The sequence below is a fragment of the Podarcis erhardii genome (assembly GCF_964252035.2).
Source record: "Podarcis erhardii genome assembly, chromosome: 6".
Lineage (NCBI taxonomy): Eukaryota > Metazoa > Chordata > Lepidosauria > Squamata > Lacertidae > Podarcis > Podarcis erhardii.
Genome location: NC_138510.1, coordinates 78,605,466 through 78,630,277, shown reverse-complemented (window position 1 = coordinate 78,630,277; position 24,812 = coordinate 78,605,466). Strand labels below are relative to the sequence as shown.

The 24,812-nt window shown below is 43.5% G+C and overlaps 1 protein-coding gene across 3 annotated transcripts in view; it reads left to right on the top strand.

Moving 5' to 3' along the window:
* The window catches only part of OLFM3 (olfactomedin 3), a 167,364-nt gene that overhangs the window by 90,353 nt on the left and 52,199 nt on the right, over window positions 1-24,812 (top strand). The window contains exon 1 of one of the 3 annotated variants that reach the window (XM_081866023.1): window positions 22,760-23,096. The exons of 1 other annotated variant lie outside the window; for it this stretch is intronic. In XM_081866023.1, coding sequence (XP_081722149.1) covers window positions 22,926-23,096 — 171 coding nt within the window. In that variant the 5' untranslated portion in view covers window positions 22,760-22,925. Of the gene's footprint in view, window positions 1-22,759; window positions 23,097-24,240; window positions 24,420-24,812 lie in introns of those variants that run through there. One more of the 3 variants, XM_081866025.1, reaches the window with a different exon arrangement.

Sequence of the window (24,812 nt, the reverse complement as noted above, 5' to 3'; positions counted from 1 at the left end):
GGGTTTGTAAAAAAAAACCCTAAGGGTACTATGGTACATAATTTAAAAAATCCTTCCAGTAGCACCTTAGAGACCAACTAAATTTGTTATTGGTATGAGCTTTCTTGTGCATACACACTTTTTCAGATACCCGGCTACCTACCTGTAACTAGAACTATGGTGCATAATTCCAGTTACAGATAGGTAGCCGTGTTGGTCTGCCATAGTCAAAACAAAACAAAACAAATTCCTTCCAGTAGCACCTTAAAGACCAACTAAGTCAGTTCTTGGTATGAGCTTTCGTGTGCATGCACACTTCTTCAGATACACTGTGTATCTGAAGAAGTGTGCATGCACACGAAAGCTCATACCAAGAACTGACTTAGTTGGTCTTTAAGGTGCTACTGGAAGGAATTTGTTTTGTTTTGACTATGGTGCATAAGTAAGCAGTGCTTGCAAGCTTATTGTATATTCAGCTTTCTACAGTCTTATATTGTTTTACCCTGTCTTGTATTACTTGGTTAATGTTTTGTTGTATATACCTATATATATATCTCTACCTTTCCAGATCATTACCAGGACAAATTACTGTACTAGAAAACACACCATAAAATAATGAATACACAGAAACAATAGGTGGAAAGGGGCAATAGTACTTACATCCCAGCACCAGTATTGCTGCAGCTTACCAGAAGAAAGAGGGAGAAGAGGGCAAGGAGGTCAGTATGGTGCAGAGGCCCCACTGGAGCCAATCTGTTGCTCTCGCCAATGCATCCATGCTGTGCCAAGCTCCCAGCCACCTCACCTCTCCCTCCCCATAAGCCATAGGGTCACTGCTGCCAGGTGGTGGCCAGATGAGTGTCACCACCCTGCCCCTCCAGCTGTCCCTGCTACTCCATAAAAATAAGTTGTGAGGACAAAACAGGAAGGAAGGGGATTATGTAAGCCCCCCTTGAATTTTTTGGAGGAAAGATGAGATACAAATGCCATAAGAAAAATGAACCAGAAAGCTTCACAAATAGTGAGATGACTCAGAACTGAACCAAGGGTGTGGGTGGGGGTTCAGCTATTTCTATAACAAAGCATTGCTTGAAAAAGAAGTCACAGTTTTGTTTTCCTTTCCTTTTTGAAAAGTCAATTCTATTTGAAGTTAGATTGATGGTAACAGAACACACACAAAGCAATAACTTTTGAGGTGGATTACATGCTTCTAAAAAAAAAACCCCGAGAAGCATCTGGTAACCACAAGCAGTGGTTATTGCAAGTCTCTCACAACCTAATAGGAGATGGGAAGAAATAAGAAAAAAATCAGTTTATTGTCCCGGGAGGCTTGTCAAATTGCTTCACTGCCCCTTTCTCTGAAATTTCCAGGTGCATCACTTGGGGACCATCTTGGTTCAGTAAAATAATTGTTTGTAGACAGGTTTAAAATACTCACTACATTCATTTCTTTCTTTCTCTCCCAGAACAGTGGGTTCTACTTTGTAGGGATCGAAGAAAATATATATATATTTCTTTTATTTTTTCACCTTCACAAACCTAACCCTCCCATCACCCTAGAAGCCAACATACAGAAACCTCAACATCTCGTTAAAGCGTTTTACAGCTTCTCTCTTGTACATAATGTCATGGTTCGACTCGCTAATTGAAATAGACTTGGCATCATGCCAGACAAATGGTAATGCAACACAGAGAGGGTCACATTTCAAAGACAGAAGACAGAAGACCCTCTCGTCAGTCTGCATCACGACAACAACAACAGCAACAACAACTGCCTTGTGTATAGCATGTCAGCAGGGTTGTTTTCCTCAGAGAATCCTCTACCCAGACACACACTTCAGGTTCTAAGTAATCTGATCCCTAGCACAATGGATTTGTATTCTGTAGAACAAGAGTGGCTAATCTTTGGGAGGCAAGGATCACATTAGTCAACACTTGGGGGGTGCATATGAAAATAGGTGTGGGAGAGGGAGATTTTGGGGGAGCGGGGTTGTTTAGCCTTGGAGCTGATCTTCCACTAGTTAAGCAAAAGGTGATATGTTTGAACATATGGAAGCTGCATATGGACTACCTAATCACTATGATGGCCCAGCATGCTGGGTGCCTGTGTAATGGGGAGAGGGGGAAAACAGGGCCCTTTCTGGATATATGGTCTGCACTAGGGCTGGGAGATACAGTGGTACCTCGGGTTACAAAGCGCTTCAGGTTACAGACTCCGTTAACCCAGAAATAGTACCTCAGGTTAAGAACTTTGCTTCAGGATGAGAACAGAAATCGCGCAGTGGCAGTGCAGCAGCAGCGGGAGGCCCCATTAGCTAAAGTGGTACCTCAGGTTAAGAATCATTTCAGGTTAAGAATGGACCTCCAGAACAAATTAAGTTCTTAACCCAAAGTACCACTGTATATCAATACAGTGGTACCTCAGGTTACAGATGTTTCAGGTTACCGACACTTCAGGTTACAGACTCCGCTAATCCAGAAATAGTACCTCGGGTTAAGAACTTTGCTTCAGGATGAGAACAGAAATCGCATGGTGGCGGTGTGGCGGCAGCAGGAGGCCCCATTAGCTAAAGTGGTACCTCAAGGTTAAGAACAGCTTCAGGTTAAGAACGGACCTCCGGAACGAATTAAGTTCTTAACCCAAGGTACCACTGTATATCAATATATCGGCCAAAACCGGTTTGTGGTTCCTATTGTGGTATCAGTTTCATAATTTTTGACCTGGCAAGATATCATGAATCACGGTGTGTGTGTGCATGTGTGCATGTGTGCATGTGCTATGCAAAAATCTAAATGTGGGGGAAACCATAAAGCCAGCCAATGCTTCTCTTGATCCCTGCAGCCCCTGTTAACTCTGCCTGCTGAGCTCTTCCCCCTGCCTCCTGCAAGGGGCAGTCAATCATGAACAGACGCCAGCAAAAATCACAATCCGGGCAAAACTATGAAGCCAGCCAGTTGCCTCTACACAGCCCTATCCTTATTTCAGACATCGAGATATATTGGTATATTGTGATATTTAGCTGGTGATATGTCATGATGTTGATGTCGCCCATCCCTATGTTGGGCACAATACTACTACCTGGATGGGTTGTGTCCCGTAAGAATACTGTAGCTCTGATATTATTTTAACTGTCCTGGCTCACTCCAACAATACTAAGAAATGTAATTTTGTGCTGTGTGTTCACTGGTAAAGATCCCTCGCACACCCAATGTCAGGGAACTGCCATCGGAGCCTGAGGGAGAGGGAGGGCTCCAGAGGGATTCCGGAGAGCGTCCTGGGAGGGAGAGAAGCAGCCCATCTTCTGGGGAAGGAAATCAGCGTAGCACCAGTGGAGAAGGGGGGCAGATGGGGGAATCGGTGAGGTGGCTCCATGACTCCTCGCTGGAGACCAGCGGGGAGAGCACGGGTCCTCCGCTGCCCACACCCTCCCTGCGCAGAAGGCTTCCGCTCAGGGAGAGTAGGCGGAGACTAAGCGTCAAAGAGCTTCTTTGCTGGAAGAAGTTCAAGAAACGCCCACTGACGGATTCTGCCAGCGATTGAGACAGCCACGGGTGAGTGGCTGTCCGCACAGAAAGGGTTCACTCAGGCAACCCAGCCAGGTGTGGCGCCGATTTACGCACGAGCAACCCCTAGAACCATTACACCCAACTACAGTTCCCAGGAATTCCTAGTGATAGTGCAGAATATTTTATTGACTAACTATGCAGCCCTATACATGTCTACTTAGAAATCAGGCCCAGCAATTGCAATGGGACTTAGTCTTGGGAGAATGTGTATAGAGTTGCTCAATTTTATTCTCTAGCTCAGATCCATCCCCACTGACCTCTTATCTTATTGAGATTCCTGAAATTACTTGTAAATGTATCAGGGATAATTCAGTACTGGACTCCCATTAGTCAAGCACAATCCTTGCAGCAGTTAGAGATGCACTCAGTAGCAACCCCTTGGGTGATTCCTTCAGTGAGCAGGGGAGGGGGGGACCTGTGCTGCTATTGCAAATGTACCAGTTCTCTCATTGTTTCTGGACATCCATTCAGTCACACAGCAATGTGTTTTCTACCAACATTCAATGAGAGAGTTGGGAGTGGGGGTTGTCGTTTGCTCAATCCTGAGAAAAGTCCACAGAGAAGGAAATGTATAGGTCCATAATTGAAGCCAGATTCTAATTTCCATGCTTATTGTTTCTGTTGAAGTGCTCTCTAGTGGTGGAATATTAATATGTCTACATAATGAATGAATGCATTAAAGGAAGTTCATTACGCAAGTGTGGCACGGTCTACGTAAGAGCAGTTCACAAGGACTGCTCGTTTTGCAAAGGAAGGCACAAATTATCATTTGCCCATTGAATTATTTAAATGGTAATATAGATCTGAAATTTATGTAACCCAGATAAATTTCCTAGCAGACTGAAGTGAAGAACAAATTGAATGTAGTGTTTGCAGAATGAATTATATACTTTATTTAAATGCCTGAAAGTACAGTTTCTTGCCAGTGAGCCCAACACAGTGTAAACACAAGATCTGAAAAAAATAGCTTAGCTATCCAGCTGAAGTTTTCAAAACCAGCAGAACGAAAAGGCTAGTAGTTGGATTGAGTTCAAAAAGACATTTAGGCTGCAATCCTAGACCCACTTATCTGGTAGTAGGCCTCACTGAAACCAATGGGACTTATATCCCAGTAGGCAAGTACAGGATTGCGCTGTGAAAATACAATTTCTAAAACATTCAGGTGATGTCACAGAAGGGAGCACAGAAAAGAGGCTTTGTTCATGATTAGCTGCCATTGGTAATAAGGTGACATATTTCTAACATGTCCAAATCAGTTCACATGCATTACCTTGGCTGTTATTTTGTCTTGATGGCATCAATTGACAACTGTGTGATGTGAAATGGTAGCCTCTGTTGCATGATAGCTTAAATTCCGTAGACTCCGTATATCCATTTGATTTGACCGTACAAATCTGGGACCATTCTGCCGCCTGTGGCCATCAAACTCCAATGCATTATTGTATTATTTATTAAATTTATATCCTGCCCTTCCTCCCGAAGGAGCCCAGGGTGGCAAACGCACAAACAAGAAACAGCTAAAAAAATTATAAAAGCCATTTCAATGCAGATGCAGACTGGGGAAATCTGTCCCTAAAAGGCTTGTTAGAAGAGGAAAGTAAGTTCCAGTAAGGCAAAAGAGTCTTAATATTTAGTTGGGCACTACAGGCCCTATTCTGTGGAACAGACCTCCTGATAAAATGGTATCTGCAGGAGGCCTTCACCTGCCAAGTGCAGGTATCTTGTTCCCAGAATGTGTAGGGCTTTTATACAACAAAAACAGCAGCTTGAAGTTAAGGCTAGTAACTAATTGGCAGCCTGTGGAAAAACTGGAACTACCCACAGGGTAGGATTCTATACTATATCAACATTGCCGAAATAACACATATGTTAAGGGTTTGACCCCTAACTGTAATTTCCCAGTATTTTGGAGCCTGAGTGCACATGAAAATCCCTTGATGCAACATGTTATAATGAAAGGTTTTTTCATTAATGCACTTTGATTACTTTTGGAGACGGCTATGCTTTCAATTGAAGTGAGAAACTCAACAGAAGAAAAAAGGAAGATATATCATTAAGAAGAAACCATGTACCATTTATAAGGGCAAGAATTCACATAAGAATTATCTTAACCTTATTAAGTGGCTAATTTATTAAGTGAAATGAGTCTAGAAATAAGGGCTCCCATCCCCCCCCGACTCATGTGACTTTAAAAGGGTTGCCACATTTTACTAGCTTTCTGCTTCTCTGCCTATAACCATTGGTTCTTTTGGCAATTTGGAGGGGGTCACGTTGGTTCCCATGCTTCACAATTGCCCTGACTTAGTTTTGCACACTGCATGATTTTGAAAGGCACAAAAAAAGGCCAGACAGGGACTTTTCAGGTCAACTGGCAAGTCTAGCCATTAAAGGTTGCAACAGAAAACGAGGGAAATTGGCAGATGAACCACACAGTTGCCCCCTGAATATCTCCGCTTTTCTGAAGGCTCTCCTGTACCTTCAGAAGTTACCCATGAGAAATCCAACCACTGTCCCCCTCAGAGATTGCACAAGAAGTTTGTACTGGTCAAGGAACACCTTTATGAAATCCCATTGGCCACAAAAATGTAGTTTAGTGTAGGCAGCGGAAGTTTAGGATTAAGAGTTCTCCTTCTCCTAGATGGGCAACCTTCCCAGGTTGATGAATCCCATCTGCTCCTCACTTGCCTCTAGAGCACATGCAGAAACACCTTCTTGACTGTTGGACCCACTATAGGTCTCGCCCACTCAATCCGCTAGAGCCTCTCCTTTCATGCAGGGAAAGTCCCTATTGAGATACGCTGGCTACCCTCACCTGGTTTAGCTGGCCAATCGAAGCCCTTCCCACTGTTGCAGCTTCTTGGAGCCACAGGTGAGAGCTAAGTGCAGGTGGGGATCAAAGGTGGACAAACTACCCCAGAAGGAGCGTGACATGCCCCCCACCAGAGGTACTACCCATCCCCTAACACCCCATACACCCCACATGGCCAAATAATATGTCCCTGAATGCATATATAAAGTGTGCATAAGGATGCATACATTGGTAAAAATAACATACAGAAATGCATTATACTAGGAGCAATGACCACTGCAATCAACACAAGATAATATCACCAAGGCAATGATCTGTAAACAAACAATAAACATCCATAAAAATGAACTCTGTATTTACTGTGTTTGCTACTGTTTAAGATAAAAACTCTCCTTCATGGATCACTGTATGGAAGTGAATGCTGGACCATAAAGAAGGCTGATCACCAAAGAATTGATGCTTTTGAATTATGGTGCAGGAGGAGACTCTTGAGAGTCCCACGGACAGCAAGAAGATCAAACCTATTCATTCTGAAGGAAATCAGCCCTGAGTGATCACTGGAAGGACAGATCCTGAAGCTGAGGCTCCAATACTTTGGCCACCTCATGAGAAGAGAAGACTCCCTGGAAAAGACCCTGATGCTGGGAAAGATGGAGGGCACAAGGAGAAGGGGACGACAGAGGACGAGATGGTTGGACAGTGTTCTCGAAGCTACCAGCATGAGTTTGACCAAACTGCGGGAGGCAGTGGAAGACAGGAGTGCCTGGCGTGCTCTGGTCCATGGGGTCACAAAGAGTCGGACACGCCTAAACAACGCCTAAACAACGACTAAACAACAACACCAAGGAGCAATTGTGAAGATTAAGATCAATCAGCACAAAATGCTTGTGATTTTCATCAGGACTTTTTTTTAAAAAAATGTGGAAAACAGAATGTCACACTGGAAAAATATTATACCCAATGGAAAAATAAGGAACCCAAAAGTACCCGAATCAACAGATTTTCCCCATTCCTAGTTACAGGTATTCTTGGCAAGAAGGCTTCCATTTCCCAGGGCTCTAGATCAAAGCTACCACCCCCCTTGCCATTACATGGACATTGTATATAATACTGGAATGTGAATCAGAGCTGCTGTATATAATTTGAAAAATGAGACCCAGTTTAAATCTCAAGCTAGGCAGGTATACAAAGCTTCCTGGTGTGGGGATCATGACACCTAAATTTGGTTGCCATGTCTACTTGTTTAATAGCAGCATGCAAGGGACAGGGTACTCGTGGGCCACAGATACATGGTGTGCAAATGCCGCACATCTCGGTGCCAGCAACTTGGATTAGACGTGACAGTGTCCATATGGAACCCCTGTATGGGTAATGATTTATTTTTAAATGCTATCACATTTAAATTGGACCTGCGATGCATTTGAAGCCAGCAGAGCTCTATGTAAAAATGAGGACTGCAGCCAAAAGGGTCTGGAAGGAAGGTGGGGAAACAAATTAACCCAAAGTGCAATTAAGGGAAGGACTGTGGCTCAGTGGTAGAGTGTCTGCCTTGCAAGCAAAAGGTCTGAAGTTCAACTCCCTGCATCTCCCTGCATGAATTCCTAGACAGCTGCTGCCAGTCAGTGTAGACCATATTGAGCAAGATGGACCTAAGGTCTGACTCAATATAAGGCAGCTTCCTGTGTTCCTGTGCAATGAATAATTCGGGCTGAACTGGTAATGCTGTCAACTACTGAAGTAACGACTGGCTAAGATAAGGTTAAAAACACACAGAGTAAGATATTGGATCGGAAATTGGATATTAAATAGAGCATGGGAGAGAAACCATTATTCTATACGTGGCTGCGTTCGCACGGCATTTTATTCCCTTTCCTCAACGCTCCCCGGACAGTTAATTTCTGCATTATATTTCAGCTTTCATGTGACGTAAAAGCCAGTTCATGAAAACTAATGGAATATAGCACATGTTCAGTGTTCATTTCCATTCTATTTTATTTTATTCCGGGGGGGGGGGGGGATTTGTTTGCAGACCACATGACCCTGAAAATTGATTAAATTTGGGGCGGTATCCCGGCTTAGAGTTTTTTCGTGCCGTTTTTTGTGGGGGAATTGTGGGGGTACAAAAGCACGCATGTGCGAAATGGCGGGTAGGAGGGGATAGCAACATTGTTCAATGGCATTCTTTCTTTTTTCTTTTTTCTTTTTCCTTTCTCCTCCTGTGATGAGGCTGCATTTTAATATTTTAATGTTTCAATATTTTAATGTTGAATTTAATATTTTTAATGTTAAAAACAAAATCTTGTTTTTAAGTTGTATTCATTCAACTTGTTTTTATTATTGCTTGTTAGCCGCCCTGAGCCCGGCCTTGGCTGGGGAGGGCGGGGTATAAATAAAGAATATTATTATTATTATTCCTTGTTGGGTCACACCATGCTCACTGGTATGAAAGAAAGTTAGCATGAGCTGCCGGTCATAAAGCCACAGTTCTATAATGCCCCAGTGTGAAAGGAGTATTAGAAAACAGAACAGAAGTGCTAGCAGAAAGCCCAGTGTGATATTCCCCATGCCTGAATGCAATTACACCTTGCTGAGTACCAGACAGTCCTAGGTAAGTTTAGTTGAAAGGGGGCGTGGAGAGACAGCATCCCCAAAACGCTGTCAGAATCAGGCTTGGGTTGGCAACTGAAGGAGGCAGCAGAAAGAGAGGGGCATCTGGTTGGCAGGAACTAGTGTTGGGGAGGCAGGTTCTCCTCATTGTCCCTCAAGCTGCTTTTGAAAGGGGAGCAAGAACCCTAGCTCCTTCCCCCAGCTCAGACATAGGAGGGCACCTGCCTTGCATGAAGGAGGTCCAGGACTCAAAATTTCCTGAGATGGATCTGTGCCAGAGAGTTCTTGCCAATCAAAGCAGGCAGGACTCCTGGGCTAGATGAACCAATGGTCGGATTCGCTTTACGATAGCGTTGTATGTTCTTCTGTATGATTACTCTTCACCATGGGTAGTCAAATTAAGGCCCAGGGGCCAGATTCAAACCAATCGCCTTCTAAATCTGGCCCACGGACGGTCAAGGAATCAGCATGTTTTTACATGAGTAGAATGTTTGCTTTTATTTAAAATGCATCTCTGGGTTATTTGTGGGGCATAGGAATTCGTTCATTTCCCCCAAAAATATAGTCTGGCCCCCCACAAGGTCTGAGGGACAGTGGACCGGCCCCCTGCTGAAAATGTTTGCTGACCCCTGCTCTTCACAATCCCAGCAATGGCCACATGTAGTCCGGAGTTGATCTCATAGAGACCACAGTATGCATGAACTTGCCCTTTATTTGTTTCCTATTTCTTTTGCGGGGGACTTACGGTTAACAATTCTGCCTTTTTCATTTCAACCGTCAACAAATTTATATAGTAGTAAATCCCATTGATTTCAGCCTGAGCCTCAGAAACACAGAGCTAGCCTCCAAATATGTTTTCCAGGTATTGAAATAATAATAAAAAAGCAGCTCAAGTTGGGAATGAATTGGGGAAAGTCTTACTGGCAGATTGATGGAATGTCCTTAAAGTTTGTGGTTTTGCTGCTTTATGTTGGTAACTTATTGTCCAGTTTGCTTTTCACTTCGTGCCCAATAAAGCTGTAGTAAATGCTATCTTACTCATTGTTATTTGGTTCAACTGGACCTTTTTCTAAATGATCTGTCCTTTGTTAATTTTAGATAGTTTTTAGATTGTCTATGGTTCAGGGTACCGTTTTGGGTATGCTATGTCCCAGAAGGGAATAATAAGTAATAAAATATTGAAACTTTTTATGTCAAAGGATTGAGAACCTCAGGCCTGGGGGGGGGGGGAAATGTGGCCCTCCAGGCCTGTCTATCTGGCCCTTGAGACTCTCCAGAGCCCACACTCTCTCCCCCAGGCCAAATCCCTTATCAGCCATACTTCATACCCTCCTGCAGTTCTTTCTGCCTGGCTGGAATTTGCCCCTGAACTCTTCCTTACCTAGTCAGGTGCAGAGTAAACCATATCACTATCACACATAAATTCACATTTTGTAAATATATGTCATCTGGTACTTGACAAGGGCCCTAAAAATGGCCTTTGTTGGGTTTGTTCAAGACCTGCCCCCTTGGAAAGGGCTTCTCTTCGATCATTCTACATTTATTTATCAAGGGGGAATTGGCTCACTATGTTTTTGAGCAGGGAGATGAGTCAAAAAGCCAAGCCCTGACTTAAAACACATGTTGCTGCACTCCTCCTCCAAGTTCGGATGTGAGAAAAGCCATAGTGTGGCTTAGTGTGTTGTCTGAATCTGGAGTTTGTCTCCACTAGACAAAATATGCAATGAAAACTGAAGACCAACATGGATCACAGCTTGTGGTTTGTCTGGAGTGAGACAAACCATGGGCCTGGGTTTGGCTAGCATTCTAGGCCAAACCATGGTGTGGCTCATAGCAGCAGCAGGAGGAGGATCAGGAGAGGATCACAGTGCCCACAATCTCCTCTTCGATACCCTGCCTGCTCATTCATTTGCACTAAGCCATACTTGGGCTTACTGTTGCGTGCAAGCCAGTTCTTGGTCTCTCTCAACTTATAAACCGGGGTTCTGATGCCGATTGAAACTAAAAATGGCAATGGAATCTTTCCTCTCAGTGCAAATACCAGCTGTGAGGACCCAACAGAGATCAGATCTGCTGAGGGAGCAAAGGGTTCACTGCCACCATGGCTTTTAAAAATCCATTCATGCAGTCACTTAATTGCATGGTTAATGTCACGTCTTGCTGAGCACTCCATCAAGGCGCCTCCAAACATTTGAAGCAGATGTGGTTGTTAGAGCACTCTGTACACTGACCTTCCACTTGCACACTGTTTTCACAACTCCAGCCTGTGCCAATTACTGAGGGCTGCAGCATGTTGTTCCATCTGATTCTGAGCTCCTCAGTCACCACAAATGTTTGGAAGTGGCCCTGCAGGGGAGAAACATCCCTTTGCTTAATGGGCAGAGGAGATCAAGAAGCTTTTCACCAAGGCTGCTTCATTCCAGCTGCTGAAATGGGAGTTAATCCTGACAGGCTTTCACAGAGCAGAGTCGCACTGTTGGGCTGCTTGTACACTTAGGAAGCTCTCCCTCCTTTCCTGAAACAAGCCTCTATGTATGTAGGAGTCTTTCTCACTTTAATTATATTTCTAAAAATGAAGAAAAACTGAATTGGCCAGGATCCATGGAACGACTCAGATTCACATGAGAGACATGAGCTAGCTAGCCCAATGGAGTGACTGGCTTTGTTTTCTTCTTGGAGCACCTTGCAGCCACCTCCAGGTTTTGAGGGACCCAGACAAGGAATGAGCTCCCACTCCAGTGACAACCTTCACCCTTTCTTTTCCTCCTCTATGCCAGTGTGGTGTAGTGGTTAAGAGCGGTAGACTCGTAATCTGGTGAACCGGGTTCGCATCCCCACTCCTCCACATGCAGCTGCTGGGTGACCTTGGGCTAGTCACACTTCTCTGAAGTCTCTCAGCCCTACTCACCTCACAGAGTGTTTGTTGTGGGGGAGGAAGGGAAAGGAGAACGTTAGCCGCTTTGAAACTCCTTCAGGTAGTGATAAAGTGGGATATCAAATCCAAACTCTTCTTCTTCATCATCTTGCCATGGAGTAGCAGCACTGGTGGAGTCTCAAGTCAGCAGCAGGGGGACTTTCTGAGGTGCTGAGACTACCCAGGTTTGCTAGCCCTGAAGCACTGGTCCTGCCAATGGTTTGCTTGGTCCTGCCAATGGTTTTCCCACAAGCATTTGGCTGGCCACTGTGATAACAGAATGCCATACTACATGGACCATTGAGCTGATCCAGCAGGACACTTCATATGTTCTTAAGGCTACTGTTCAAGGAAAACAAATCTAAAACTGCCTTGTGCTTACAGAACCACATCCATGGTTCTCTCAGTCCTCCCCTCCCCATTCCTGGCCATTATCTTTAGACCATCGTTTTAAGAGCACAATCAGTGTTACCATCCCACCCTTTATTTCTTCTTCTGCCAAGTTTAGAATGGCCCTGCTTTGCAATAAGCCATGCAAAGCTTTCTAGCGGCGTAGCCTACATCTTTATTACATCAAAACATACAGATTGTGGAAGGTGCTCAAAATAGCTTTGCAAAACCCAGTTTCCTCTTTAAGCATCACCCTGTAAGATTATTAGTTCTGGGAATCTAGAGACCCAAGACTCCTCTAAAGTTTATGTTTCCCCCAAACCATAGCAATATCCAATAGCGATGAGAACTCAGTACTTTCTCTTCCCATTACAGCTTTGTTAGAACTTGTCCAGATTCAGGGTTCATATATGCAATAAGGCTGCAGTTCTCTGCACACTTGCCTGGGAGTCAACCTCAATGAACTTAGATGGTCCACTTTTTTAGTAGATATGCATAGGATTGCTCTGCAACTGAGTGAGCAAATCTGTCCCTTTCTGTTTCTTATTTGTTCCAACCCAAAGTTCCATTTGCCACTTTCTGCATCAGTTGGCAAACTTTTTTATTTTTTAGTTCTCATGTAAATTTGTCAGCATTTATGTGCACATTTCGTCTAACATGAACATTTTTGTATGTGATTTTTTCCTACTACACACATTTTTTGCAAGCAATTTTCCATGACACAATTCTCTCTTTTTTTTAATGCTACTTTCGCTCATGAATGCATTTTGTATGCATGGCCATCACAAAATTCAGAGAAGTGTGAATTTCATAGAATAACTGTATTTCGGTTTGCTTGTTGTCTCTAGAAGTGCCTGTCAGGTAGGTTTGCAGCAAAATGTGTCCCAAGAAACATTTCCCCACCCACCCACTTGCCTAGCTGTAACACTCTCTCCTTTTGCTGGCATGTCTTTCATAGAACAATCTTTTACAAAGTTTTATAATTAGTTTTGTGCACATGCTTTTGCAACTGGTCTCCTGGATAATTAGCGGTGTGTGTTCATGCAGAATACTCTAGGGGATACTGCATAGCTCCTCTAGCCCATTTGCATAGCACTGAAGTCTTCAGCTCTGTCTTAGCAAAGTCCAAAGATTGTCTGAGGCTTCTTAGTTTCCAATTAACCTGGGAAGCACCTTCCCTTGCTTTAGCTAGTGAACTAAGCATTTTAATTGTTAAGCCCCTTCCTTCCTTCCTTCCTTCCTTCCTTCCTTCCTTCCTTCCTTCCTTCCTTCCTTCTCTTCATGACATAATGCAAGTAGACACACCAATGTAAACCAAAAAGCAAAAGCAAAATAATATTCGAACCATGTGAACCAAAGAACCTTTGCACTTGAGACTTGAACCCCAGGTTTATATCTGGTGTGAGGTCAAGTGAGGGTTTTACGCTTACTTGCTCCTCTACCACCCCAGATAAAAGTCAGTGGAAGTCAGATTTGTCTGCAAAGCTCGCCTAAAGCAACATGGAAAGCTAATCCAGGCAAAACAGAGAATGTCAATGTGCTTGTGTCACTAACTTCCAGCAGCCAACTCAACAATCTTTTACCATGCATCTCTACCTTTGGCTGCAGCGGGGTACATCTGAGCACGACGCCATTCGGGAGCATCCATAGGCTGTAAGTTGAGCTCCAACTGCAGTAAGGGGAGAATGCCTTGGAAGGTGAGGAGTGAGGAGCAGATCCTTGACTGTGTCATTGGAGTGGAGGGAGGGATATAAAAAGGGTCAAGTGAGACTCGAATTGAGGAGGAGAGCACATGTGAGTCAAGCAGAGGTAGAGGCTTCAGAGGTAGACGCTCCCCTTTTAGACACTCCAAAATACATCTGCCGGTGGATCCTTCACTCAGGGCAGCAACCTGAAGGAACCACCTCAAGGGCACACAGAGAGTTAGCTGAGAGAGGTGAGGCCAGAAGGTTGTTAGAATGGGATATTTTGCCTAGTCTGGTGTCTCAACTAGGTCTGACTGCATAATATGTAATGAGATGCTCAAGGCTTCAGTCATGTCTTATCTCATGAACGTGGAAATGGGTCCACTCACACTTTCTGCTACAATAGTGGCTTAAGTAGAGGTCCCAGACTGGCCCAGATGATGTGGAACTTGTTTGCCTTTCATCTGAACAAAAGAGCTGGGTGATTTTTGCCTGTCGCTCCCATGGATATGATTTGCTTATGCTCTCGCATGGTTCTGCAGCACATCCTTTGGTTATTGTCCCTGGTGGTTTAGGAAACTGTTGTTTTTCTCAAGAAAGCAAAACCCCAGTTGCCTGCTTTGTCTGCAGGAGAATCAATCCACCAGGCCTAGGCAAACTCTCTTTATTCTGCAGCACATCAGACTCTGCCTGTGTGGAAATTTCCATCTGTAACACTGAGCAGACACACTGACAGGTTAGAAAGGAAAAGGTGGATGCATGTCAGCAACAGTAGCGAGTTATTGAAGCTCACTTTGTGTATTGCACCAACGGCTCCCGGTTATTTATTTTGCTTCAGCTGCGAATGAGATATATATATATATAAATGTAATATAGTTTTACATGTTGAGGCATTTTTTCTCATTTTACTGCTGCCAGCTTCCCCATTTCCCCTCAGAGCAAGGCTCTGGCTCACCATAAATCCTTTGGCAGAGGGAGTGAGCAGAGACACCGATCTTTTTTTTCTCTTTTAAAATAAGTTACAGCAACTTTTTAAACCTCTCCAACTCAAACAAATGCCTGACAAAAGAGGCCCAAATTCTAATTTGGCTTCATACCACTCATATAGCCCCAGGTTAGTACAGATATATGGCTCTTTTCATCTTCAATAGTCTTTACAAACACTGACTAATTAATCCTCCCGGCATTCAGACTGAGTTGGATGTGCTGCTTCTACCACGTTTTATAAGGTTAGCTCTCCTACAGAGATCACTGAGGGAGTCGGTGGCAGGGCAGAATTTAAAGCATTCCATCTCCCAGTAATGTTGAAATAGCTGCTTGCTCCTGGGGGCTACCAGAACACACCCTTGGGTAATATATCTTGAGCTAATCACCACAGAGGCTTCCAGGCCGAATCACACCATTTGCCCATGGCTTTTTAGATTTCAAATTACGTTCCAACGCCTTTTTTTGTACTTCCTCCACCTCAGATTTTTTGTTTGTGTGCCGTTGTTGTTTTTCCCCAGCCATTTCCAGAATATGCAGCCTGGTTGTTAAATGGGGCTATGTCCAGCCAGGAAACATTCTTCCAGTATCTAAAGAATTCCAGTTGGTCCCCAGTTCATTTCTTAGTAGACTAAAAGATGCTGTCTACTAGGATCTAGAAAGCTATAAGTTACTTGAGGCTGCAGTGTGTGAAGGAAGACTGCCTACTGCCATGGGGACTTGTCCGTTCCTTCATCATCTCCTTCTCCAGGTTTCCCTACCCACCACCATTTTAGGGATAGGGCTGTTCTGATGGCATTGTTCTGCTTGTGGCAATACCCTCCTTGAGAGATAGATTTCCTCTCATCTTCTCAGCACTGAGTTGATGGCCTTAAGGTGTTGATAGCCTTTAAAGTGTTGGTGCTGACCTTTAAAGCCCTAAACGGCCTTGGTCCAGTATGTCTGAAGGAGCATCTCCACCCCCATCATTCTACCTGGACACTGAGGTCCAGCGCTGAGGGCCTTCTGGCGGTTCCCTCACTGAGAGAAGCCAAGTTACAGGGAACCAGGCAGAGGGCCTTCTCGGTAGTGGCACCCGGCCTGTGGAACGCCCTCCCACCAGATCTCAAAGAGAACAGCAACTACCGGACTTTTAGAAGACATCTGAAGGCAGCCATGTTTAGGGAAGCTTTTAATGTTTGATGCATTACTGTATTTTAATATTTTGTTGGAAGCTGCCCAGAGTGGCTGGGGAAGCCCAGCCAGATAGGTGGGGTATAAATTATTATTATTATTATTATTATTATTATTATTATTATTATGCCTCTGAATACCAGTTGCTGAGAGGTGCAGGATGTTGCACTCATATTCTGCTTGTGGATTTCCCATGGGTACTTGGTATGCTGTGAGAAATGTGTGAAGGAAAACATGCTTTACCCTTTGTTATTGCTCCCCAACTTACCTTAAAAGCCCCTAGGATAGTGTACACATGAAACACAAGCAACGAAAAGTATTGGATTGACCTTGCTCAGGACAAAGTCTGGGGATGTTTGCTTTTTTTCTTTTGCCCTTATGCTGATGCACTGATGGGTAAAGAGTTGTTGATTCAGTTCCCTGCATACTGCAGATACAACGCGATGGGCAAATGGTAGTGAATGAGCTAATAAGGTATTGAATAGGCCTAGCAATAAAAGTCATTAAGGGATGTTGATATTTCAGGTACAATGCATGAACATATATTCTTGTTGCTTGAAATACTTTCATTCGTACAGTGCTATTTTTCTAGAAAAAAGAGGTACTGAAACTCACCCTTGTTCTCTTAGAATGGCAATGGCGCCTACTTGCGAGGTGTCAGAACTGAGTTCTGTTGAGTTCCAGCAAAAATAAAAAGCTCTGCATTGATATTTGCTAAGTATTAGTTAGCTTGAACCTGATTATAGAAGAGGTATAGAGGCCTTCACTAATTTTGTACTATGCATATTAGAGGCAAGGAAGTTGAAGGTTCTGTATGTTTAAGTTTAATGATTAACCTTTGTGCTTTTCTTTGTTGTTACTGTTACTATTGTTAATTTATTGTACTGGGATGACTTCTAATGTTGTTGGCTGACATGGAATGAACAATGTGAAAGTAGTTGTGTAATTAGCCTGATGTATGCTGTTTATAGGGACGCGGGTGGCGCTGTGGTCTAGGGCTTGCCGATCAGAAGGTCTGCAGTTCGAATCCCCGCGACAGGGTGAGCTCCCATTACTCGGTCCCTGCTCCTGCCAACCTAGCAGTTTGAAAGCACGTCAAAGTGCAAGTAGATAAATAGGTACCACTCCAGCGGGAAGGTAAGTAGCATTTCTGTGCGCTGCTCTGGTTCACCAGAAGTGGCTTAGTCATGCTGGCCAGATGATTCAGAGGCCAGTAAAGCGAGATGAGCACCACAACCCCAGAGTCATCCATGACTGGACCTAACAGTCAGGGGTCCCTTTACCTTTTATGCTGTTTGTAAAAGGTACATAAACTGTGTGAAACCTGTGATCGTTGCAGTACCCATCACTTACAGGACTGTCCTTTACTGCAGTGAAGTTAGTTAAAGGTATTGTCTTTCTGGAATCTTGGTTGCATTTCTTATTGTATTCCCTGCCTGAGAGGAACCTGAGAGATGGTTTTGGCCACTTCCTTGACTACGGGATGCTGTTCCAGAAAGCTCTTCTTAGGTTCTTAAGTGGTTTGAGGACAACACTGGAGCAGGAGTTTAGTTATATCTCAAAGCATCACAGTATTTCTACACCTGTTCCTTTGTGTGGCTTGAGATTATCAGAAGAAATGAAGCACAAAAACACAGGTAGGGCTAAACCAGAGCTTCTGGAAAGAGAGCAGTTTCAATTAAGGCAGCTTGTGGCCATTGGATGTAGCACACAGCAACCACCAAAGCTTGTCTTTACTTTTAAAGAAACAAATTTCTAGCCCCTCTAGGCCTGAAAAGAAGCGGACCATTTTCTGGTGACATCTCCAGAGCTTAGAGGCTCACTGGCAGAGCTAATCTGGTGCTCCTGCCACAATATCTTCACCAGGCCAACCTCCCTGCGACTTTGCTTCTCCATTCTGGCAAAAGGCAGTGACTGGAGCCCGGGTGAGCCCTGCTGCCCCCACCGTGCCACCTGCAACCAGTACCAAGTTATCACTTCAATAATAGCCACATGTGTTCATTCACGTAGCTGGATGGCTGGAAAGTTGGTTTCAGGGTTGCCTCCAGTCTGCGAGGGCCCCGAGCACAGTGTCCACCTGCTGATGGGGCCCTTCCTCTAGTTGGCTTCCTGGAAGCAGTACAGGAAGGAGCAGGCAGTAGAAGGTGGCTGGGTATCACCAATGTCCAGGAATGATGCCACTCTAGGGGCATTGTCTGAAATCAGAATGGCAGCTAGACTCAGCCACCTGGTGTGGCTTGGAATGCTGGGCCAGAAGGGGTGGGAATCAAGGAGGAGCCAAAACAGGTGCTGGTTCTGGTTTAGTGGACCTGAAGAACTGTTTTCTCACACTTCTGCACCAGCAAATAATAATAATAATAATAATAATAATAATAATAATAATAATAACAACAACAACAACAACAACAACAACAACAACAACAATAATAACTATTATTATTATTATTATTATTATTATTATTATTATTATTATTGTTTGTTTGTTTGTTTGTTTGTTTGTTTGTATCCCGCCCTCCCCAGCCAAAGCCGGGCTCAGAGCAGCTAACAACAGTAAAAATAGCACAATTTACATAAAATCACAATCAATTAATTGAAATACATTCTAAAATCAGTTCAGAATCAAATTAATGGCAACCATTGGGCTAGAGTTCTGTGAAGATTACAGAAGGAGAGAGGGGGTCAGACTGTGCCTTGGTCAAAGGCCTGGTGGAACACCTCTGTCTTGCAGGCCCTGTGGAAAGATGTCAAGTCCCGCAGGGCCCTAGTCTCTTGTGACAGAGCGTTCCACCAGATCAGGGCCATGGCCGGAAAAGCCCTGGCTCTGGTTAAGGCCAACCCAACATCCCTGTGGCCCAGGATCTCCAAGATGTTTTTATTTGGAGACTGTTAGGTCCTCAGTGTGACATACTAGGAGAGGCGGTCCCATAGGTACGAGGGTTCTACTCGACCCTTGGTAAGATGATACAGAAAGCCAGCTTATCAAGCCGTTCCATGCTCACCACAGTAAGTCCGAAGAGAAACTTCAGCAATGGAAATCAGAGGACAGATATGGGAAGAGCACCTTGCTCCACATTTTAATTAGACATCTGCATCTGATGAGAAGTAAAATTCTCCTTATCCTTGGCAGGAGGGCTGAAGAAGACTCAGATGAGGCAGTGAAATTGTGCCTGGACTGTAGCGTTTCGGACAGCACTTGTGAAGCTCATGTGATTGATGTTCTCCTCCATGTTATAAATAAACTAAATTAAAATTCCTGCTGCACATACAAAAGTTACCTGTCAGTGAGAAGGCTAGGCTTGTAGATTTGGGGAGAACTTGTTACACGTGGAAATGCAAAATCTGGGGTGGGGAACCTGTGGCTCGGTACCTGTTGTTGAACTCCAATTCCCATCATCCCTGACTATTGGCCATGCTGTATGGGGATGATGGGAGTTGCAGTACAGCAACACCGAGGGCCAACGATTCCCCGTCCTTGTATTCAATAATGTGATTTGCCCCACTTGCAGTCTGAAGTGATGCAGTCCAGGAACAGTCTAGCTATGTCTTCTGCTGCTGCTTTGAACTAAACCAGGAATATATCTTAGAAAGAGGCCACATGCACCCTGTGATAAATTACTATTTGATAACGAATATCTGCATCCACCTATAATCAATTGGAAACGCACTGTTTCCGTATATTGACTACAGCAAATTTTACTGTGTGGCAGTGCCAGCCTTTCCAGTGCCATTCTTCGTGTAGTAAGGTAGCTACGAGGCATATTCTAGTTCATATATTTTAGATTAACTGCTAGCTGGTGATTTTCCATGGAGCAGAGAGCTACAAATTTCAAATGGAATTTTGGTTTCCCTCATTTGCCTGTGGACTAAAACTTAGCCAGTTTTCAAGGGCATACTTCACAAGAATACTTTCTGCAAAATAATATTCCATCAAACGCAGTATTTCCAAGAAAGAATTCAATATTTAGAAGCGAGGGATCTCTTTTGTATATATGTGGCCAAGCCTCCAAGTCCCTCATAAAATTATACAGCAGATCACACTGTGTTTTGAAATAGGCATTGATTGATTTTTCTGTACATCTTGGCTAAATCAAAGAGATAGGCTGAAATAATTTGAAATGCATAAGGGGAAAGAGGAGCTTTGGTTTGCATTTGGAGCACAGATTCAGGGGGGTGCGTAGGATGGTTGTGCCAAATATTCTCTCATTTTTATATTCACTTTGAAAGTAGCATATTTGATGCGCGCGCACACACACACACACACACACACACACAATCTTACTTTGTCAACTCATCCCATTTATTTAGCATTGTGTGATATCCAATCTCCCACCTTCAGACCTCATTGCTCTCAGTAACAAATGTCTCACTCGTAACAAATGATGGAGGCTAGTCCCTGAGGGCAAATGGGGCACTTCCCTACCAACCTCATTCTGTCTTCAGCCAATCCTGCCTGCCTGTCCCCACACAACCAGCCAGGGGATGTCTCTGCCTGCCATTGGCACTGGCTCAACATATTGTTGGTCTTCCTGCCTCCTGCCCTACCAGTTCCAGTGGGCTCTACTTGCCAGCAAGAAAGATCTGCATGCATAAGCAGCCATGTGATGCTTGTAAATGGCCTTCCACACACATTGGATGCTTCAGATGTTCATCACATGGACATCCCTGCCCAAGTCGTAGTAATGTTCACCTGAGCCTTGGTGAACAGGTTGGATGATGGTTGCAGCGAATTGGAGCCAGAAGCAAGCTTTTTGTGTTTTATCTTTTACTTTCTCTAAAGTAAATAGAGCATATGGAAAAGTTAGTTGAATTTCATACAGAGTTTCACAGAAGCAACTAACATCCAATCCGTTATTAAAATGCCAATTAAGAGCGTTTAAGATCCAATCCCATGCATACTGCTGGTTACTAAGGCATTTCATGTGGTGATAATATTCTGGGATACCAAAGAGATAGAGAAGGTCATAGGCAGCTGCTTTATTTTTATTTGTTCTTCACGCCATTGCATGGTTCCCTGGGCAATGTCCAATTAATAGCTTAACACGCTTTATAAAAGGCAGAGATACACACAAAAAATAACATCATAAAATCCAAAAACAGCATAGATAAACAAGCTAACTGCAACCACCCTCAAATTAAGGTGGTCATGTGGGCAGCTGAAAAAATCTCATAGGAGCTGAAAACCCATTAGCAAAGAGCAGCACAGCCAAAATAAAAGCAGAGACAAAATACCAAGTCAAACCATTGGTCTTCCTTGCTTAGCTCTCTCAGCACTGAATGGCAGAAGTTCTCCAGGGTTTCAGACAGGAGGCTTACCTGGAGACACATGGGGTTGAACCCAAGGCCTTTGGCACATGCTTTGCTACTGAGCTCAATGGAAGTTTCAGCTGTAGATATTTCAAAACCTTTACCTGCCAACAGCATCTTTTTATAGGGTTGTTCTAGCCCAGGTGACCTCAGGTGAGCCTTTATTCTAAGACTGAGGAAAAGCGAGTCCTGATAAGCTAGCAGGAAAGACTTTCTCATACGCAGGGACCAACCTATTACACCCTTAGGAAATAAGAAATCTATAATATTGTTCTTAGGTAACTTCTTTATTTGTACAATAGTTTCCTTACATAAATTGCGATATCATGAGTCACAACAGAAAATTGTGGAATTCATGGGAAACTGTGGTTGATTGTGGGGTTGTTGTTGCCAATGATGATGTGTTTTATTTGTACGTTGCCATTGGATAGACAATATTTTACAGACAAATGTAACTAAATTGCATCTCTGCCCCAGGGAGATAACAATCTAAACCATCTAAATATCGATAGAAGAGGCAAGGAAAGAATATTGGGAAAGCAGTTGCATATACCTAGACTTCATTACTATCTGTGAGGACTAAAGATACAAGTATTTATGACTGTCCTAGATAGCAAGGAAGTTACAACACTTATTCCACCACATCACAAGCAGAAGTTTTGGTAGCCGGTTTTACAGTAACCCCTTTGTCCTCATTTGAAATTATGTACATTACATTTCCCATCCTGTATTTAAAACCAGTATAAAGAGTCCAACTTGCCCAATGTCAACTGCCAACAAGTGTTGCAGGTGTGTGATTCATTGGACCCTAGGTGTACAGGTCTTCCTCCTTAAATCCCTTCTTCTCCATCATGGGTTTGTATATGCACATTATGCATTTGTGCACATATGAAATCTGCCATCATTGGCAGAGCCAAATATGCAGCCTGACCCTATTCCTGTTTATTTGGAAATCAGACCCACAGAACCCAGCACCCTTAAATGATTACACAGGCAAGCATTTGGGACCACTTTCGACCATAAGTTCACAGTTTCTCCAGTGGTTATATGCCCACCCAAATAATTGTCTGTGAATCAGAAGAGGCTTTCTTGCATCTCCATCAGCTAGCTGTATCGGGTTATTTTTCTGGTGCCTGTCCTGAGCGCGGCAGCTTTATTAGCCACCGTTAGTCATCTCCCACTGGTTGAGCTAACTAGATTTTAACAGATTCCTTAGAACCTTCCACTCTCATCCCGCACTCCCTCTCCCTTTCCTTCGCTCCACAGGGAAGCTGTAATAATTACAGGCATATAAAAAGGATTGTGTGTCTGTGGCCAGCCTGCTTTAGTGTGTGGTGATATAAGAAAGGAGACTAGGAGCTGCACTGGAGGGGGGAAGAGAGAGAGAGAGAGGGAGAGAGAGGCTGCCTGGATGTGTGTTTTAGTGGATGATTAAATCTGGGGAGGCTGATCCCTTTCATGCTGAGGATGTTGTGAGCTGCAGGAACGCCTCTCCCTGCCAGCCTGCACTAGGATGATAATCAGTCACTATGAAAACTCATTAGCCTCCACAGCAATGAGTCCTCCACTGCTCAAGCTTGGTGCTGTTCTTAGTACCATGGCAATGATTTCTAACTGGATGTCCCAAACGCTCCCATCACTGGTAGGACTAAACACCACCAGGCTGTCCACTTCTAATACTCTAGTAAGTAACTGCAATCTCTTGAAAGGCTTCGTTTGGAGGAGGGCTAGGGTGGGGGGGGAGAGACATTCAGCAATTTCTTTTTCTTTTTTAAGAGACTGGGAAGTCCTTCTTCGTAAAGTTTTTCATCTCCTTTTTAAATCTGTTTCAAGTAGGAAACCTCCCTAGACTCCTAATTGATGTATGTTGCGAGCTGGACCCTAGAACCTCAGAACATCTGGAAAGGATCTTTGCAGGAGAAGGTTTTGAAGTGGGCTTGTTGAATACTTGTTTAAAACCCTGGGTATTGTATGCAATATGCAAGATGTTTCTAGATGTTGAGTTTGGGGTTGTTTTCATATGCAGGATTATTATTATTCCCAAAACAAACAAAAAAATCTTGTCGTGGTTATGTGGAGTAAAATAGATTAGACTGTCAGAGTTGTCTATTTTTATGTTTATTTTATTGTAAAAACTATCATATGCAGCAGAGCAGAATAATTTCTCCCTCCTCACCCCCTTCCTGCTTCTGCCAGGTTTCAATGCAGCATGTAAATATCACAAAATAATATTTTAAAAGTAGGAGTTTTACCGGTTGGCCAGAAAACAAACACATACTTGCAAGCAATTTGGTGAGGAAAGAATGCCAATTCTTATTCCCAGTTTACCAGCTATTGATGTTCTGCTACTTTTCCTTTTGGATTTAATCTCCCGTTTATGACTACTTGCAGTTCATATATGATGCATGCCAGGAAAATTTGTTCCAGCATAAGAGCAGCCAGTTCAAAATTGCTTTTATCTGTCTCGTTCTGTGGTCTTAATATTGGCTTAATAGCTTGGTGGAAGGGGTGAACCCTCGGTTCTTTGCCATCTCATTTGATGAGAGAGGAGCTAATGAAAGTTTGAAGAGAGGGCACTTAAACTAAATATCTGTGAGGAATCATTCCTCCACACCTGTGCTAACATGCAGTGTAATTGCAATCAAATATCAGGGCAAGAACAGCTTGGGGCTAAATTTCACTTAAAAACTAAAAGATGTGATTAATTTACTGATCGATGTTGAATTTGCCAAAAGCCTGTGAACAGAGGAAGATAATTATAGTAGTTAGCTTCCAGTGCTGTTCATTTAGGCTCCTTGTTTTGCTATTTTTAAAGACCTTCTAATGTAGCCCTATTGATTTCAGGGAGACTGTGGGTAGAAGGCAGACAATTCTGATTATTTTCAAGAAATACAACTGAATTATTGCCCACCTTTGTACGTACTGGGGCTCTGGGAAGATGTGAGTTTATCTGAACCGTGCACCCAGTTTGACTTACTAAACTTGATGGATCAGCTCTTCACCTAAGGTAAACTAGTGTATGTAGCTCTTTAGACCTCAAATGAGCTGTATCGAGTTAAGGATTGAGGCTATACATTGTGTGTGTGTGTGTGTGTGTCCTTATGTTTGACTGCAGTAAGATGAAAAAAACTAATTGGGTTTAGTTAAGGTTACAGCTAGAAGGACGGGGACGAAGTGTCACGGTTTCTCTCAGTTATATGTTGAATGATTAAGATTAAGATTGAGATTATTAATTTTTGCAAATTTGGAAAACCTGTGTGGTGTAAAGGATACGTTGGAAGACAGAGGGTATCTGAGTTCAAATTCTTTCTTAGCCACAAAAGTAACTGACTGGCCTTGAACCAATCTCAGCCCAACCAGCCTTGCAAGGTTGATGTGATATGCGTTGTCCAAACATGTT